The following is a 20271-nucleotide window of genomic DNA, read 5'->3' on the forward strand; positions in this document are numbered from 1 at the left end:
GAAGGCCGTCGGAGCCAGACAAAAGGTCCACAGCTCCAGTTATAGGATGTGGGGACCAGAGTCCTCTTAATCTCCACCTTCCACAGGTGATCTCCCAATCTGGCAGTGATGTGTCCATCACCACTGTCTGCTTCGGGTGGGGAAAAATGTTGTGCCACAGAACAAACTGTTTGGTCAGCCACCACTGCAGATCTAAATAGCGTTGGCAAGGCCCTCTTCATCCTGGGCCCACTAGTATTTCAGGTTCTTCTGAGGGGCTTGCATGTGCCACCTTGAATAGTTGACAAGGAGGATGGACATGGCTAGGAGGCCGAGGAGGTCAGAGCCAGCCTCACCCGGATTAAGCCTGAAACAGCCTGAATGTCCAGGACTCGTTGCGGAGGAGGAAAGCCCTGAACTCCACTGTGTCCAAGATTACCCCAATGAATGAAAGCCTATGCAAGGGAATCAGGTGGAACTTTGGCAAATTTATGGTGGAATTGAATGATATCAAAGATCCACCATCACCCTGAAGTGGTACATGACTGACAGCAGGGCCAGACTGGCTGTACCACAAGGCTGGAACGGTGGTGGCCGGTTTTACCGGGGGCCGGTTTTGCAGCAATGCTGCAATATCTGTTTCCAGTAACAAAAGCAGTAAGGAAACATTTCCAGCCTTGCGGGGCCTGGCAGTGCTTCCCCAGGGGTCGGTCCGAGAAAATTGCCAGTTGCTTTTGGTTCCCAATCTGGCCCTGACTGACTGACAAGCTGCCTTCAGGAGCCAGTCATTAAGGTACAGGGATACATGGCCCCCTGACCTCCAAAGATGGGTAGAGATCACTGCCATCACTTTCGTGAACATGCAATGGACAAAGATGAGGCAGAAGTGAAGCACAGTAACCTGAAAATGCTTGTGGCCAACCTTAAACTGCAGGTAACTCCTCAGACTGCTGGACGGGGATGCGAAAATATGCGTCCCTCAAGTCCAAGGCCATTATCCAGTTTCCCAAGATCAGAGCGGATAGGATCAGGGCCAATATGAGCATTTTTAATTTGTTCCTCCACAGGAACACGTTTGGAGGTCCAAGATCGGATTGAGGCCAGCAATCATCGAGGCGAGGGGGTATCAACCCTCGTCTTTTTCAGAGTCTGATAACCTCTCTATGGCACATTTATAGAGCAACAGGCATACAAAGGATTGGCAAATGGTCTGCTGAAATTCATTATGGTGTGAGGAATATTTGGTGGGAAAGAGAAAAGGTAGAACGTAGCCCTATGAACACTTTGCCAGACCCTTCAATTGGATGTAATGGATTGCCAACCCAGGAAGGTGGTAGTCATGCGCCACTAAATACAAGCTCAAGCAGTTTGCTGGCTGTTGTAGCAGGGGAAGGAGAGTTTGAGGACTGACAAACCTGCAGAGTCCTCATCCCAAAAATGACAGCTGCATTATCAGCTGGGAAGGCTATGTCTGCTTACATGCTAGTGCCCTGGAAAAGCTTGTCAATTTCCTAAACTGGTGTGGAAATTGTTTGGCATGGGGTCAACAGTCTCAAGAATGTGCCGTCTTTAAAGAATTTCAAAGAGGAACCCACCTACTCTCCATAAAGGAGAGACCCATCAAATGGCATATTCATTAGCAAAGCCTGTCCATCGCTGGAGAAACTAGTGGATATCCTCCAGGTAGGTCTATGGAGGACAACACTGGTAGCACCCAGTCAGCCAACGCAGTCCATGGCATCCAAACTTGTGGGGATAACATACTCTGCTTTCTCATCCCAGTTTTGTATTGTCTGAGCCAAAGAGGCCTAAAGGTCCTTCAGGACTGCTTGCAAGATGTTACTGGCCATTTACAAAAAAGCATGCGTGTAGAGGCCCGACAAAAGACCTTGTTTATGAAGCGCAGTGCCATGCCAGCAGAGGAAAGAATGTGTTTACCAACAGCATCAATACTTTCGGATTCTATAGCTGGAGGATTGGTTGGAAAATATTCAAGTTCCACCTTACTTGGCAATGCTATACAATAAAACTCTTTGGAGTAGGGTGCTTGGTGAGAAAGTCTGGAGTGGACAGGAGGCTCACTTAAAACTTCAACATTTCCTCTTTGAAGGTCACGATCTGTCGAAGACCACCCGTGAAACTCTTGTACATAGGGTCTGATTGAGGAATTTATTCCGTAACAGATGACCTCGATGGAGAGTGAACTACATTTGGACACCATCTCTATGGTGTCTGAGTGGTGGAATAGGGTTGTGTCCTAGCTCCGCTGTCTTATGGTATTTGAACTTGGACTTACAACATGACTCAGAGCAGGAAGTGGAGCAGTTGAGATCGAGGAATAGGACCTCGGACTAGGACCTCGACTAGGAGCAGGATCTCCTCTTTGGCGACATACAACTTTGCCTGCCGGCATCCACTCGCCTTTGGGTGCATTACAAAACACTTGTCACAGGACTTCGGGTCATGCTGAAAGCCCAGGTAGCAAAGGCTCACCTCGTAGAGGGGTCCGAGACCGACACCCCCTTCCAGCATTTGTGGCATGGCTTTGATAAGACTCCAACAGAACATTGCTCTTTAGGACACTATGAAAAGTGTTAGGAGGAGTCTGAAGACAAAGTAGGAAGTGAAACTCCAGATCCACGACAAAGGTGCAGAAAGAATGGAACGGATATCATTGCATGGGGTATGGAAATCCTACAAAATACTCCAGATTCAGTATGGCACCTGGGGATATTAGCTGAAGAGTCTGGGGTTAGTTGTGTCCATCAGAAATACTTTAAGGTCTGGTTATTTAGACTAACAAACAGCAGGTGTTTTACTTTGCTATAGAGTACCTGGGTCTGAGAAGAGATTGAATCATCTGACAAAGGGCAGAGTTAAGGATGAACACAATGTAGGTCTGAAGGGTTGGTAATGAACAGACAGCTCTCCAGAGGTAAAAAAGGTAGCTTATTTTCAAAGTGTAGACGGTGTTGAAGAGTTTGCTTCAGCAATAGTTACTGAAGGGGGATCAGTTTGCTGGCTTTCATAAGAACATGTTTTACATTATTTAGGGACTGCATTAGATTTTCTTCATTGGCTCATTAACGTATCTGGAGTAAATGTGTTCGGCAGAATGTGAGCCTGGAAGCTGCTTTGTATAGGTTTAAGGGCGGCAGGGATTGTAGAGCACTCACTATTTTTTGTACCAAAATTAACCAGACCATATATTGATACTTTTATATTTGCGAGGAAAGGGTGGGAGGTAAGCAGAGGACTGTGCAAAGGAGCCAATGTCACTGGTGTGAGAAATTGGGCAGAGTGACATGATTCCACAAAGAGTCCATCAGAAGGCACTTCAATCATGACCATTTTATGCATTCATGGTTCTTGATGCTTAAAGAAATAACAATTTGTACAGAACAGACAATGCGTCAAAGAAAGTCTGAGCTTTTAGAACAGATTTAGAACACCAATACCTCAGGAAAGTTGTAGTGAATGTTGGACAAACTTTGGCAAGGGGCTGGGGAGGGTGTAGGGGAGGGCTAGGTGGAGGGTTAGGGTGAGGGGGTGTCTCAGGCGGAGGGCAAGACTTGGGCAGGTAGTGGAGACAAGACTGGTAGAGTCTTTGTTTATGACAGTAATACATAAGGTTTTCAAAGTTCTTGTGAAGCATGAGAAACTCATTTTTAAAGTGCTGCATTAAGAAACACTTTGAGGCACAAATACTTTATATCTTTAAAAACACAAAATTGTACCTTTAACTATATGTGCTAATCATAGAAGCATTAGAAGTAGATGTAAACGGCAATGGCAAACATATGCTATATGCACGACTAGGATCATCGGTCACTAACCGTATTTTTACTTTATAACTTTACATGGGTATATATTGCATGTTGAAACAAGTATTTAGAGTGAGAAGTATAGCAGAAATGTACACACAGCTGTCGCCTCACACACATAGGGAGCAGGAAGCTTAGGGGCACAGGTAATGCTCAGTAAAGGAGACTTTGTGGAGTAAACGGTGCTTCATAATTTTACTGCTGGGTTTACAAACAGTAGACACACAACAAGCAGTATTTTGATTCACTTACTGTCCATTTCCATCCTGAATGTCCACAGCTGTCTGAATGTCTGTATTTCCTATCAATAGCCGTAGGCACTCGGAGTGGCCATTTGTGGCTGATATAAAAAAAACAGAAGGCAGGGGTTTAGTGCGAGTAAGCGCTTGCTTTTTATGAAACAAAAAAAATATTTTCCGTCTGTAACGGTATTTCTGCTGGATGTTCAGTCTAATCGCAGATTCCTCGCCTTGTGAAAAGCCCCAACTGCCGGACTGGATCTGGATTTTTTTTTTTTATAGCAATTCCTTCGCGCACCCGTAAGTGGTGCTGTGAGGCTCTGCCTCGATCAGTCAGACCCTGGAAGTGATGCCTGAGCCACGTGTAACTGTCACCAGTGCACTGCTGTCAGTTTCTTTCTGAACGCTGTTCACACCGTCGGATGTGGAGCCATTGGTTGATCAGGCTTTACAGTGTGCAGATATCTAAATTGTGACCTTTTAAAGATGGAGACAAGAGTCCACTCTACAGAACAGGGAGGTGGGCAGGCCAGTTAGGAATCTGAGATTAGATTGAGTTTCCACCGGAAAGAGCATTACCAAAGGCAAGTAATTTCTTCTGTTGGATACTTCTAAAAATCAGATTCCTCAACTTGTGAAAAGATACCAAAGCAGTACCTTCCAGGGTGGTGTGTCCATGCAATAGCTCAGGTCATTTGGTCCTGCAAGGCCAAATGGGTAAAATATCCTTCCTGACATACGTGGCTATCAAGGCATGAGTGCTTGCTTTGTGAATGTGGAAACTGCCGCCCAGGTTGCAGCCGGACAGATGTCTAGGATTGGCACTGCATGTGCCAAAGCAGTGGAAGCTGCCTTCGCCCTGGTGGAATGGGCTCTCAAGCCATCCAAGAGCTGCTTCTTAGCCACCGCGTGGCAGAATGTGATGGAGAAGGACTATGCACTTTGAAATAGGTATTTTCTGCACTACCTTACCCGTCCTTGCTCATGCAAACCACACAAAGAGCTGAACATCCAACTCGTTGACACGGATTTAAAAGCTCAAAGTTCTTTTGGGATCCAAATGATGGACTTTCTTCCTCTTTTGTGGGATGAAATGGTCAAAGAATGCTAAAAGCGTGATTCCTTGTCAGACATGGAAAGGTGCCACAACCGTGGGCTTGAATGCCGCTTTAGTCTGTAGTACCAACGGAAAAAGGCAGCATATGCTTGCTGGACAGATAGCACTTGCAACTCACTCATGCGACAAGCTGATGCAATTGCAATGAGAAAGACTATTTCAGAGTTACATGACAGAGGGGAGCTGTACACAGGTTTAAATTAGGTGCACAAAGTATGAGGAATCAAATCAAGTTGCCAATCTGGTATCACAATAGGTTTGAGGGGGGAAGCGTGGAGTAACCTTCTCAGAAAACACATCACAGGCTATTTAAACGATGGTTGGTCTGGCAAACAAAAACCCCGACAAGGCTAATAAATAACCTTATACAGTGCTTATAGCAAGGCCTTGCTGGGACAAGGATGCCACAAAAAGCAATACATCCAACAATTTAGCCTGTAGTGGTTCTAACAACCAAAAGGTACACCAAGCAACAAACGTCACCCAATATCCAGTGTAAATAGGTTTTCTAGCTGCTAAGATGACATCCACTACCTCGGGATGGAGGTGTAAAGAAGTGAACTGTTGCCCCTCAGTCTTCACACATGGATGGGTAAGCTGTGCAGACTCTGCTGCAAGACACTGCCCTGTTGCTCTGACAGAAAATGCTCTTGAAGCCAGATCCGTGGACAGATGCTCACGGACAGATGTCCGGTGCACTACACTCTCCTGGTCCAACCCGAAACCATTAAGATGACTTGGGGCTCAATAGTTCATGATCTTAAGAACTTAGCGCAGGAGAGGCCGCAGCAGGAAGGCACACTGGAGTCCGAGACCCACTCTAGACAGAAAGTGTCTTCGAGGAAGTGTCACTTTGGGGACTCCAACAAGCAAAACTTTGGCCACTATGTTCTCCCATGGTGGTGAAAAGCTTGATCCAGGGTTCTTACCTTTGCTGGAAGATTCCCAGTGCCACCTTTGAGTGTAATTGCCATTCGTGATCCGCTAGTCAACGCCAGCTGAGTTTATCCACCCTGGTGTTCAAAGATTCTGCAAGGTGGTTGGTTACCAAGGTGATGCCCTGGCGGATCACTCAGTTCCAGATGTACAGAGCCCACTGGCAATGGACACAGGACACAGGACCATTTCACAAACCAGGGCTTGACTAGGTTTAAAGATCTGCAAAGGTTAGCTCCCCTACTTCATAAGTCAACACAAAAGTAAACCCTTCGGTCTGGAAACATTACTATCCTTGATGAAGGGACAACACCCAGGAGAATACCTTTCTAAGGACTGCTTCCCTCACCCACCAATGTTGGCATGCTTCATCATTGGGGAACCTCTTCGCATCGTGATGCCTAGTCAGGCTATGGGCTAGAACCCCCTCTCTGAGTGGGAGGAGCTCAGGGATGCTTTGTGTACTAAGGGAGGTATACTAAATTACCAAAAGTAGAGCTTGGGGTGGTGAGGGCAGCAGAGCAAATGGGGGAAAAAGTTATTCAAACTAAATACAGGGTTCACTACAAAATGATCCAACTGGTGCAGCAGCGTTCTTCAGGACCTATGGGTGCTGCTGCTCAAGTGTGCTCAAAAAAATCCACAAATCATCATAATGATATATACAAAAACATCCAGTGATGCTATGGAGCTTCTGGGGATGAAGGATTCACTGGCAGTAAGTCACCAGTTGGGTCATTAGCTGAAACACGTCGACTTCTGTGACACACAAGTGGGTTTAATTAGTCCCGCAGTGCCATGCTGTCTTTAATCCTAACACAGGATCGCCCTATTAAAGATTTTGTAGTGAATCATGTGGTTTTAATCACTTTTTCCTTCTTTGCTCTGCTGCCCTCAGCAACCAGAGCTCTACTACTAGGTGTTTAGGATGTACTTCCCTTAGAACAAGAACATCCTTGAGCTCCTCCCTCTCAGTAAGGGGTTGTAGCCCGTATTGCGACAAGGCCCCAGGATACGAGGAGGTTCCCCCAAGATGAAGCATGCCACCATTTGTGGGTAACGGAAACAGTCCTACGAAAGGAATTCTCCTGGGTGGTGGTCCCTTCATCAGCAAGGCTAGTAATGTTTTCAGACCCAAGGGTATAATTGTTTTGTGACTGGACACAGTACTCCATGTTGCCCTGGTTGTGGCAGTAGCTCATGGAGGTGGAGAAGTCTGTGAGAACCTGAGCTAGTCCCCATGATGAAGAGGATGGCCAACTGACTGATGTTGAGGCAGGTCTCGCCCAGAGACCAGACCCCTCTGATCTCCACCTCCCCCAGATTGCCTGCCCAACAAAGCAACGATGCACCCGCCACTCAGTTGTGTGGGTTAGTGAGAGGGTTCTGCCATAAATCCAGATGCAGATCTTTTGCAGTCTTTCGAAACCTGAACGGAATTAAATAGAACCAGTTTGCCTTGGTGCGGAGCCCACTGAGTTTTCAGATCCCTTTCATATGCTATCTGGCATGCTCCACAACTAGGATGCAAGAAGGCCAAGGAGCCTCAGAGCCACTCTCACGAGACAAAGGAGAGAGGCTGGAGCATGGCGATCATTGACCAAATGTCCTAGACTTGTTGAGCCACTGGAAAGGCTCGAAAGAGTTCGATATGCAGAACATTTCTGATGAACAGGAGCCTCTAGGAAGGTGCGACTTCAACACGTTTACTGAGAACCCCAAAGATTTGAGGAGATTCGCTGTCATCTGGAGATGGTCTATGACAGATTGTGACAAGCCTGCCTTCAGCAGCCAGTAGTCTAGGTATGGGAAGACTGGTATTCCCAACCTCCAAAGATTGACGGCAGCCACCACCATCAATTATGTGAACAACTGAGGGGTACTGGTGAGGCCAAAAGGGAGCACTGAAAATGCTCATGCCCCACTTTGAACCGCAGGCAACACCTATGGGTCTGCAACATTGGGATGTGGAAATCGGCATCGTGCAAATCCAATGCAACTGTTCAGTCACCTGGATCCAGGGCAGATAGAACTTGGACCAGCATGGGCTTCTTGAGAAAGAAGTTGAGACGGCGAAGGTCGAAGAGGCCGTCGTCCTCCTTCACCAGGAAATAACTGGAGTAACATACAGTCTCCATTTCTGGTACCAGAACCATCATCTCAATGTCTCCTTTGGCTAAAAGAGCCTGGGCTTCCTTCTGTAGGATTTAAAAGTGGGTGTTTGACAGCCACTCCGGAGTAGGTATATGCGGCGGTAAATAAAAAAATGGTAGTTCATATCCTTGTTGAAAGATTAAGCATCCAAATGTCGGATGAGATGCTCTGCCACCTGTGGAGGTCCTGCCTTACCCTGCCTCCAACGGATTGGCCATGAGGTACTGAGAGCAAGTTGATGTGGTTTGGAGGTGGGATACTAAGCAGTAAGTTTCCCCTGAGGGCCTGGGCGTTATCCCCTACAGTGTATCTTGGTGTGGTTGTTGCACCAAACCCCTACTGAAGCCTCAAAAGGGGAAAAACAACTAGGGATACTGCTGCTGGGTGAAGAAAGGCTGTAGGAGGGAACTGTGACTCTGCTCTCTTTGAAGCTTTCCAGGGCAGGGTCTGCCTGGTCACAAAATAGTCAAATGGCATATCCATCAGGGATGCCCGCAATTTACTAGAAACGCCTCTGGATCTCATCTACAGGTGGGCACAAAACAAGCACCACACTAGTACCGGCTGCCTTGCCCAAGCAGGCGTTTGTTTTGTTGCTGCATCTTGGCCATTCTATATAATCTGCCCAAGATTATTTCAGGACTGTGCACAGGATCTTACCAATCATGTTCCACAATGCATGCAAATAGCATCCCAGGAGGCAAATAACATTCATGGAGTGGAGTGTGAGACTGGCAGAAGAGAACATCCGCTTTCCGAATGCCTCCATTCTTTTGGATTCTCTATCAGGAAATGAAGTACGGAATGGATTTGAGTTGATTCTGCTTATTGACACCTGCAACACTAGGCTTTCAGGCACAGGATGTTGAAGGAGAAAATGTGGTTCTCCTGGAGCACATAGGTGTTGTCTATCAAACCTAACTAGCAGGCAAAGGCTAAACCTTTTCCAGGTGCCTATTAGTGTATCCGCAAGGGGGAGGAGTGGTTCTGTTGAAGTCTGTCTAGGTTACAGGAATGCAGTCAGAATATCTGCCTGGACTTTGACAGATGGAAGCTGGATGTATAAAAGTCCTGCAGCCCCCGTATCACCACAGCAAATGAAGCACATTCTTCTGTGGAGGGGCTTGGGTGAGGAATTAAATGCATTGTCTGGGGATGTGTCCAAACCACTGGCATCTCTATCATGTTGCTCCATAACTGGAACAAAGGGAACATTTAGAGTTCTGGGTAAGGGCATTGTCCCATCTGAATTAGAACGAGGCTGAACCGGTTGCACCAGAGAGTGCGGGGGGAACAACTTCCACAGAGTTGTATCAGATTTACTTCCACGTCCAAAAGAATTATCTGTTTTTCCTCTGGTCGCCAACGTGCAGGGGGCTGGCGAAACCTTGGGCACTAGGATTGATGTTGGGGTGGGCTCAGGCCAACAAAGCCAGGGTTGACTCCACATCTCAGTCAAGAGGCACAGACACTGAAAAAGGATCCACCAACGGTAATCTGAGTGGAGGACTTGTAGGATTCTTGGGGACCAGGGGGATGCCAGAGGGAGCTTAAAGGGCGTACAAAGGTGTGTACCATTGCCTCCTTGAAGGCCTCGACCTCTGACTGCGTCGCTGATATGACCTGGGAATTCATGTTAGTTTGGGATAGAGTGACGTATTGGTTCTGTGACCGAGATCAAGAGGCTTCCTGACATCCACATAACTTCTCCTGATGAGCAGGCGGAGGATGGAGTCACACTTGGACCTAGTGTGTTTTTTCGTTGACTTTGATTTATCTTACAACTGAATGTGAAGAGGACCTTTCCAGACAATGAACTGGCCAACGAAAATCAGGTTTACACCCTTGACTTCAACTGAGATCAGCCGTTATGTGCCTACTGACAATGTTTGCCAATGTAGAGTTCATCATTGCTGTCCAGAATCGCCTTCAGAGTCATCCTGACGCAGTCCTAGCAAGACTTGGAGTTATGTGATGAGCCCAAGCACGAGAGAAAACCTGGTGGGGGTCTCAAAGACATCTGTTTGTGACAGTCACTTTAGGGCATAAGTCCTGTAGCTTTTGGAGGCGACATACTTGCACACCGTGGGAGAATTTGGACGAAAAATCCCCTCAAACAGAAAAGTTGGATCCGTATCCGAAGACATGGAAAGAAAGGAACCTCAGCACACATGTGCCTCTGGTGTCACTTCAGAGTAGGTACAGACCCGCATGAAGCCACCTACATGTATGCAAGGGAAATGAAGAAAAATCCGGATCCAGTCTAGCGCGCCCAGGGGTACTCACAAGGTGAGGAATCTGTGGTTACAAGTATCCATCAGAAACAGTTTGATAGAAGCCTTATGTGTGATGGAGATTATACACAGCAGCATGTGCAAAGAGAAGAAAGGCGAGATTCATTCTTTGAAGGAGGTTGTGTATACTGCAGGGAGCCAGGGGAACATGCCTTTCTTTGGACAAAGGTGTGTCAGAGCCATTCACAGGATGTGGAGTGCTGGAAAGGGTGGGGTTGTGACACATGCCTGAAGCAGAAAGTGAGTGACTGATGTAGCCCATCATGGACCTAACTTCTTAGCAGAGTTATGAAGTGTGAGCAGGCTGAGGAGCTGTGACACAGGGATCAGCAGGTGGACTTATGAACAGGAAAAGAGCATGAAATAGGATTACAAGTCCTCTGCAGGCACCATAAGATGCCCTACGCATCATTAAATGTTAGAAATAACCGTGGCATACTGATTGTGAAAACTTGCAGGTCAGGTAAAGCTTCTTCAGCAAATATTTTTAAATATGTTGTTTATCAAGATCCTGTTCCCAAGGACTGGTTGTGGGATAGAAGTGCTAATGAGAGTAATGTCGCAGACACATTTAGATCAGCAGCAGGTTTTTTAATTGTAAAATGAATCTCTAAGGTATGCATGCAATCTCAAAGAGTGCGTAATTACAGAAGCTGCCAGTAAGATAAATGTCAGTAACAGTCTGCAATATTACAAACAGTAGCTTGCTACTATCTCAAATGTCACTAAAGAACAGCTCAGCACCCCCCTTACAAATTTCTCACACTCGCTCTAAATCCAACCCAAAACCTGGACCCCATGACATACTGTACATTCACATCCTAAGGTTATACTGGACACACCTGATAAGTGTCAACAGGCCAGTCCGAGGGTTAAAAAGGACGATTTTAAAAGAATTTAGACTAGGTCTCTTTCAGAGTAATGACATTTTACTACACAATGTATGTGCAGCAGCATACCTGCAGCATGAATGGGTGTTCTCTTTACCACGTAGTCTTTCACTAGGAGGGAGGCTCCTTGATTAATGAGGACATCCACACATTCAACGTGCCCCTTGAAAGCAGCAAGGTCCAGAGGTGTTCTTCCAGTGCTGTTCCTTACATCCAGGTCTAGCAACGACTGCACCAGAACTTCCAGCGCCTGGTGGTGACCGTGATAGGCCTACAGAAAACAAAGTTAGGTTAGAACAGGTCAATATACGGTTCACTGCTAAGTGCTTAACTACAGTCTCTTTGATATCAACAGGGCTCAATCAAGACAAAAATATTTTAAATGTAAGTAATGGAAAACATTATTAAACCGGAGAGTGCAAGCAATGTTGACAGCCATGGAACCTCAGCACTGTACCACTGCTTGCTTTCTTGCTCGGTGTAAATCATTTTTCACCATTCTAAGAGTCCAAATACTTGGCATGCTCGGTTTAGTGTACTTCAGAATACTATCTCACACCTGTTGTAATATGATCATAGGATTTTTAAGATGAGGTGTTCTACACCAGATGGAATAAAGGGGCAACATGGATATGAAGACAGCATGGTTTTCAGATCTAGAGGGAAGTGTTTCATGTGTAAATATAGGCTGACAAAAAGGGCAGGGACATTCCCTCTTATTATGATTGGTCATACAATTCACTACATATACATTTACTAGGGATACTGTGTATTAAGTGCTATTCCCGATAAACTCAGGCTACCATGACATAGAAAGGATCACTCACATTAACACCAGGCAGGACATTAAGAAATTCAAATAATCCCCTATCATCAGATGTGGTAGTATGGAATAAAGTCGACTTTTAAAATGTTGACATCAAAGTTGAGTTGAAACTGTAAAGGTAATGTCGTGTCCTTCATTATTACCCATGCCATTTAAAAAAATGCTGAACTTTAAAAGTCATTTTTTGGTCTGTGTGGCTGCAAAAGACCTACTGTGGGCATACCCAGAGCTTATATGGGCTTATAACCCACTGACTGCCTACCGCTCATTGGCTTTACCCCTCTTATGTGATTGCTTCTTGTTTGATAGCTTTCCTTGTCCCAGCTTATCCATCTTGTGTGTCATGGAGTACAGCCTCTGGACCATCTCTGCTTCTTCTCTTTGCAAAATCCCCTATGCTCTGTGTTGCTTCCTCCGTCGCATGTATATGTGTATACATAGTTCTTCCGATGATGGGAATCTAGCCAAAATGCAGCCGGCACTGTCCATGGTCAAAGGCACGCTTAGATTCAGCAAGTGATGGGAGAAAAGGCCGAGTTATGGATGTTTAATGCATTGTGATAGAGGTGAGTTTACAACTCTTAATTGGTGCAACGATAGGGCAGTCCTGATGGATACAGGTATGTTGATTCATATCCTGGGGCTTAAATGGAACACGCCTTTGTCTTGTTTTTTCTTTACTGTACTTCTTAGTCTGCGGCTGCATGTGTGCCGAGAACCACCAGAGATGGGGTGCTGGTGGTGACGGCTTTGTAAACTATGCAGCTTGTTTTGAAAATGCTGCAGGCTGGCAAGGGAAGCCAATGGAGTGCCATTGAGATTGAGGTGATATGGTCAAATTTCATCAGGCACTAGATGAGACGTGCTACCCGGTGTACGATGCCTCTACGAGGTGCTGGGTGGAGCCTGGGGAGTAGGGCATTAACATCATTCAAGAGTACAAGTTGCTCTCCGGAAGAAACAGTTTCACTTTGTTTAGAAGAGTGAGTTGGTACCATCAGTCTGTTTTTTTGGCAATGTGTTCCCTGAGGGAGAGGTAGGTGTACAGGGTGAATCCTTAGTGATTTGGCATTCGTCAAGAGTTAAGGTTCGAAGCGGTCATGGTTCAGGTCATTGAGCCAGATTTGTATTGTATCTTGTTATTCCTGGCAAATATTAGGAATTCTGTCATGATTGGGTTGAGCAAGTCGGAGCTAGATATCAAGGTCTGGATGATGTGCAGTGTCTGAGGCTTTGGATGTCTGAAGCAGAGGAGAATTTTAAAAGAAATTTGAAACCACTTGTGGGTTGAATTTGTGGTTAGTTCTCATCAATATCTTATCTTTATGCATCTGAAAGTATACTTTCTGTACAGTAAGTGGCTTGTACTTAACACAACCTATGTAGTGATATGATTGCTGCCAAAAAGGCTAAGGTGTTTTGGTGTGGCCGTATGCATTGGTTCAAAAAGAGGTTTAATAATTGCATTAGAGCAGTGCTTGGATTCTACACTATGCTGATGGTGGAATTAATTATAGTGGACACAATTTTCTTTGTTTCTTCCAGGAGCCTCTTAATAACTTGTGGTGTAGTGCTAACAGTTTGGTTTTTACATGTTCCTTGGAATACGTCACTACTGCCAACAAACATAGCCCGAGAGATGCTCACAATATAACAAATGCATTAAGTATTGAATGCCATTTGTCTCACTAATCATGCCATCTTCAGAATCATGAATTTGTCCAATGCAGGAGGAAGAAAGTTACTTGCCTTGAGTAACGATCTTTCAGGTGCATCTACCTGCAGCCTCCTCACCTTTCGAATATCCTAGGCCTAATATTGAATCCGTAAAAAAGCTTCCGGTTTTGAACTGACACCTTGGATATTCAAAAGGTGAGGAATCTACAGATAAATCATAACAGCCACTTTGCTGCATAGCATTTGCAAATATCTAGATTTCCGGCCTCTAACTACTGCTAAATATCTTTTAGGGAGGTTCAGGTGTTTTAATTTAATGTTCACAGGAGCCATGCGGCTACGGATGGTGGTACTGGTGCCAAATTACATTTCTTTCTTTGCATTGTGCATGTAAATAGCAAGGTTGTTGTTTCACAGTGAGAAGTTCTGCACTTGTTGGTTACCAGGGGTCTCGAGGTCAGTAGACAATGGGCTACTGACCTTGGGGTGACTACACCCTTGGTGTGCTCACCCCACGTGGGGGAGAAGGCACAATCCCCAACTCTGATTGGAGTGTCTGCCTTCGGCAAGATGGCGGGCACTGAAGAGTGGGCTTCACCTTCTGAGCTGTTCTAGTTTTTCCGGCTGGTCTTTCCACCGAAAAGGAGGGAAGACAGGAAGGGAGCCTGCTACTCAGAGCAGGAGAGGCTGGGTGTTGCATTACAAAGGCGACAAGGCCTTTGGAGCTCCCCTGCCACCGATGGCTCTTCCTGACCTGGGGAGGTGTGAACACCGCTCCCCCGGAAAGTCTTTGTTTCTGCGATCAGGGACCAAAGGCTCCCACCCCAGGGGCTCAGTAACTTGTCTTGTGGTGGCAGGCTGGTGTTTACCAGTCAGGGAACCCACCAGAGGCTGGTCGTTTTTCAGGGGGCATCTCTAAGATGCCCTCTGAATGCATTTTATAATAAATCCCACACTGGCATCAATGTGGGTTTATTATGTTGAAATGTTTGCTACCAAACTTCTGCAATTTCAGTAAAGCCATTATGGTGCTGTGGAGTTCGCAATGACAAACTCCCAGACCATATACTCTTTATGGCTTTACTGCACTTACAATGTTTAGGAATGGACTTCGACACTGTAGGGGTACAGTGCTCATGCAACTTTACCCTTACCAGTGGTATAGTGCACCCAGCTAGAGGGGTGTCTTACTTATACCATAGGCAGTGGGTTACAGGGATGTTACACAGGAATGTGTGCCATGTCGACTTCCCTTTTCTGCGCAACAAAACTCACGACCTGCAATGGCAATGTGTGTGTGTTAAGGTATAGGGCATCTAAGGGTGGCACAATATATGCTGCAGCCCTTAGAGGCCTTCCCTGGTCACAGTATCCTTGGTAACTATGGTACTTTTTACAAGGGACTTGCATGTGGCCAGAGAGATGCCACTTGGGGGTACAAAGTTACAGTTTTGGGAAAGAACACATGCCCTGGGAACCTGATTGGCAGGGACCCAGGGAACATCAGGTCAAAGTGAATCAGAATTCTGGGAAAAAGTGTGTGTATGTGTGTGTGGGGGGGGGGGGGGGGTACGGCAACAGAAACCAAACTTCCTACAAACGGCGACAGACGGAGGACATTCAAACACCTCAGGTCAAGAGAGGGGGGGGGGGGGGGGGGGGGGGAAGAGAAGGTGTGTGACATGGAAGAACATCGCCCACAATTATGCGAGAAGGATATTTAGAGATATGGACAAGGTGGAGGAAAATTGAGGAAGCGAGTGCTTCCCTTGGCGACATAACATTAGCAGAAATGTTTTTGTTTTTCCATTGTTTTAAAGTAATTCAGTGAATAATCTAATTTACAATCTGGTAGTCAAGCTAATGGCTCTCTACAAGAGCCTTCCATAAAAAATCAATTGCTCACTACTAATCGATCAATCTAGGAATAAATGATATCACCTCCCATGTAATTTCCTCAAAATAGATCTACAATTACTTAAGAATTTTCCATAATTTGTGTTCAGTAACAATCACAACTTTATGTTTAAATGCTTCTGTTAAGAAAATTATGGAAGAAATGAGCAGAGTTGTACATTAGAGATTGCTCAAATAGGGCATCAAACTCCGTGGATTACCAAACCTTGCCTCTTCTGCTGGAGGAGGCAGTATGAATCAAAGATTTGTATTTTGCAATCTTTTTCTCTTTCCAACAGCTTTGACAACGAGGTCACGTTTTCTTGCACTAGCTGCGTCCACAATCGCAGTCCATGCCCCAACACTGCACTTTGGCTGCTCATTGATATCAAGCACCATTATATCTTCAACAGGAAAAGGGTGTGTGAGGGAGGGTGGAAGGTTCGGTACACTTCATACGCTCCAGTGAGAATGATCACTTCATTCTCGATTCTACTGTGGTTTTCTGAATATCTTGTAATGAATAGAATTTATTCTTCTTTAGTAAAGGCTGCCTCTGCAAAGTCATGTTCATCGAAAATGGTCCTTGAAGTGTCTCCAGGACATGGAGACTGAAGGTAAGTATCCTGCCCCGATTCGTCCAGCTGTCCGTTCCAGTGCCCCTGCACAGTCTTAGAGAGGGAGATGTGCTGGAGAAAGAAAGGTTTCTTACCTGTAGTCCTAGTTCTCATTCATGGGAAACTCCGTTGAAATAAGCACAGATTAGTACCCACCCCCACAGGACCATGGAGCACTTGTAAATATTTCTACTTGTGTGTTTCATTTTTCCCTTAATTCATGTAGGTCAAATCTTTTAACGTGACAAATATTTTAGCAGCCAATAAAATAGGTTATATTCCATCTATTAACTTTTAAAAAGGCAAAAGTAGAAAGAGAACTGGAAAACATGCACCTTTTCCTAAAAACACCTCATTCACGAACCTTTTAAAGAAATAGAGCTGAAGAGGTCTGTACACTGCTAACCTTGTGTGCCGATATATTAGCTAAAAGGAAAGTGGCTTTCCAGGAAAGGTGTTGTAAGGAAGCTTTATGGATTAGTTTGCATGGTGTGCCCGGAAGACATGACAGTACGATGTCCCACTACCTGGGAGCAGATGGTCTACGTACCGGGGAAAAACTTTAATTCCCTCTAGTTTTAAACACCACAGAGATTTTGAATAAGACAAAATGGCTTTGAAGGACATTTTCTACTGGCAGTAAAGCTGCCAAATGAATTTTAATAGGAGTGAAGTGTACAATGTTTTCCCCAACAACTGGCATATAAACTGATTGTGTGGAAGGATGCCACTCTACCAAGATGACATCAATGACCTCTGGGGAAGGCAGAAGGAGATCAAATGTCGCCCCCCTCAATCTCCAAAGATGGTGCATGCAGAACAATTCGCTACTGCTGTGAAAGAAGATTCTCCCAAAGCAACATGATCGGAGGACTCCTGACAAAATCCGATGCCACTAGGATGACTTGGGCCTGGTAGTACCTGGTCATCTTCAGCACTTGACAGAAGAGACAGTGGCAGGAAGGCATACAGGAGGACTAAGCTCCACTCTGGACAGAAGGCATCTTCGAAAAAGCGGCTATGAAAACTCCAATGCACACAAAGTGCGGACATTGCACATTTTCAGCGGTGACGAAAAGATCAAGCAAGGGTTCTCCTTATTGCAGCAATAAGACCTGGGCCACCTTCAAGTGCACCTGCCATTTGTGATCTGCTAAGCAGCAGCCAAATTTGTCCACCCTGGTGTTAAAATGATCCCACCAGGTGGTTTACCTCCAGAGAAATTCCTTGGAAATCCAGCCCCCTTGCAGCAGTGCAAAGCCTCCTGACACAGGGCCAAAACCCTGCCCTGCTTGTTGCATTAGCCCGTAGAGGTAGTGTTCCACAATGCACCTGCACCAGCCTTCCTCTAATGGGCATGAAGAGCTTCAAAGCCACACAAATCATGTTTAACTCCAACAAATTGATGTGGAGGCGGGTTTTCTTCAGAAACCCGAGTCCTCTGATCTTCACCTCTCCCAGATGACTTCCCTAACGCAGCAGTAATGCATCCGTGACCTATATCGGCTCTGGGTTGGATAAGAAGATGGGTCTGCTACGGACTCAATTGGGTGTTATAAGCCACTGCTGCAGAACTTTTGCAGGCTCCTTCAAAAATCTAGATACAATCCGACAGGTTACCCTGATGTTGTGCCCAATGGGATTTGAGGTCACACTGCAGAGCCCACATCATACAACCTGGTATGTTTGGCATCCGAACCATCCGCCACCTGGTATGGCCAACTGGTATGAATGAGCCTCAGAGCCATCCGCTCGGAGATCCAGGACTGAAACATTGGAACCATAGGCTGAATGTCCTGGACTCTTAGTCCGGGGGAAAGGCACAAAGCCATACCAGATCAAGAACAACCCTAATGAACTAGTACATCTGTGAAGGAGTCCAGTATGACTTTGGCACGCTGAATTTGAACCCCACAATGTTAGGATCACCGTCCTGTGCCTTTAACAGCCAGTCGAAGTACGGGAAGGCTGGCATCCCGATCTCCGAATGTGTGCTGTGACCACTTCTGTGAACACCCAAGGGACACGGTGAGTCCAAAAGGAGCACTGTAAACTGAAAATGATCCGGTCCATCGTAAACCGCAAGTAGTGCCTGTGAGCCTGCAGGGCGGGGATATGGAAATAACGACATGCAGGTCCAACGCCACCATCCATTCTGCGTAGTCTACAAGAGACAGGACCTGGCCTACTGTGAGCATTTTTAAGGAAAACGATACTTAACAGTATGCATCTGTTCTTGGCATGTAGAGCTGCAGAGATTCACACTCTGTGCATAGATCGCCATCTGGTGTTGGGCTCGGATGCTTGCACCTTGTTGTTGTCTTGGAAGAAGTCTTTTGTAGTCACGAGATAGGCGACTCCTCCCTAGGACGATAGTGCGCATGGGCATCGACTCCATCCTCAGATTGTTTTTCGCCATGAATTGAAATGATGAAGTTTGTAAGAAACAGAAAGATGTCCATGAGAATGTATCCAAGTAAGATGACACTAGAACAGATACAGGTTCCGGGGAGGTGGGTGGGCGTGTGCATCTCTGCAGCTCTATATGCCAAGAACATGCATACTGGTAAGTAGCATTTTCCGTTCGAGGCATATAAGCTGCAGAATTCACACTCTGTGCATAGACTGTACGGCAGTGTCTCCCCTAGCGGTGGTCGCCTGTATCGGTGGTCGCCTGTATAGGTTGCAGTGGTTTGAAAAAGTGTCTTAAGAACAGCTTGGCCTACAGAAGCTTGTTGCTTTGCCTGCACATCTACACAATAGTGTTTTGTGAAGGTGTGTGTTGTAGGCCATGATGCTGCCTTACAAATGACTTCTAGGGGAATGTTCCCTAAGAAGGCCATGGAAGCCCCTAGTTTGCATGTTGAATGCGCTCTAGGGGGAATTATTAACATAAGTTTTGCTTTCTGATAGCATATTTCAATACATTTTACTATCCACCTGGCAATTCCGGCTTTGGAAATAGGATTGCCTTTATGAAGTGGAGAGAAAGCTACAAACAGTTGCTTTGTTTTCAAAGGTTTTAGTACCGTCTATGTAGTAAAGTTCTTTTGACGTCGAGCATGTGAAGAGCTCTTTCCGCTACGTAATCAGGATTTTCGAAAAATACTGGTAACTACTGATTGATTAAGGTGGAAAGCAGAGATTACTTTGGGAAGGAATTTAGGATTTGTCCTAAGAACCACCTTGTTACGATTTATTTGTAAGAATGGTTCTTGTATGGTTAAAGCCTGGATCTCACTTACTCTTCTGAGAGAGGTGATTGCGACAAGGAAAGCTACTTTCCATGTAAGGAATTGTAATTCGCTTTTGTGTAAAGGCTCAAGTAGGGGACCCATGAGTCTAGTAAGAACAATGTTTAGGTTCCACACTGGAGAGGGTGGCAGTCTGGGTGGAATTATCCTTTTAAGGCCTTCCATAAAGGCTTGGATAGCGGGTACTCTAAACAATGAAAAATGTTGTCTGTTATGTAGGTAGGCGGCCACGGCAGCCAGATGTAATCTTATTGAATAGTATGCCAGATTGCATCTTTGTAGATGTAGCAAATAGCAGATAATGTTCTGAATTAAAGCATCTAATGGGTCAATTTTATTATTGCAGCAAATGACGAATCTTTCATTTAGCTGCATAGCAAGCTCTAGTAGTGGGGCGTCTGGCTTTCTTAATAATGTTCATACAATCCGGTGGGAGGTTAAGGTAACCTAACTAAGATTTCAGAAGCCAGATCACTAGATTCAGTTGTGCTGGATCTGGGGTGCCTTATCTCTCCAAGGTTCTGCGTTAGCAGCTTTGGGGAGAGACGTAATTTTTGGTGTGGAACTA

General features: G+C 45.6%; 1 protein-coding gene across 4 annotated transcripts in view; it reads right to left on the reverse strand.

Moving 5' to 3' along the window:
* ANKRD28 (ankyrin repeat domain 28) overlaps nucleotides 1-20271 on the reverse strand; it is a 783346-nt gene that overhangs the window by 105887 nt on the left and 657188 nt on the right. For all 4 annotated transcript variants that reach the window (XM_085630427.1, XM_085630426.1, XM_085630428.1 and 1 more), the window contains exons 18-19: nucleotides 11503-11704; nucleotides 4056-4143 (exon numbers count right to left, since the gene is read on the reverse strand). In XM_085630427.1, the coding sequence (XP_085486553.1) occupies nucleotides 4056-4143; nucleotides 11503-11704 (290 nt within the window). The remainder of the gene's footprint in view (nucleotides 1-4055; nucleotides 4144-11502; nucleotides 11705-20271) is intronic.

The sequence above is a fragment of the Triturus cristatus genome, chromosome 10, assembly GCF_964204655.1.
Source record: "Triturus cristatus chromosome 10, aTriCri1.1, whole genome shotgun sequence".
Classification (NCBI taxonomy): Eukaryota; Metazoa; Chordata; class Amphibia; order Caudata; family Salamandridae; genus Triturus; species Triturus cristatus.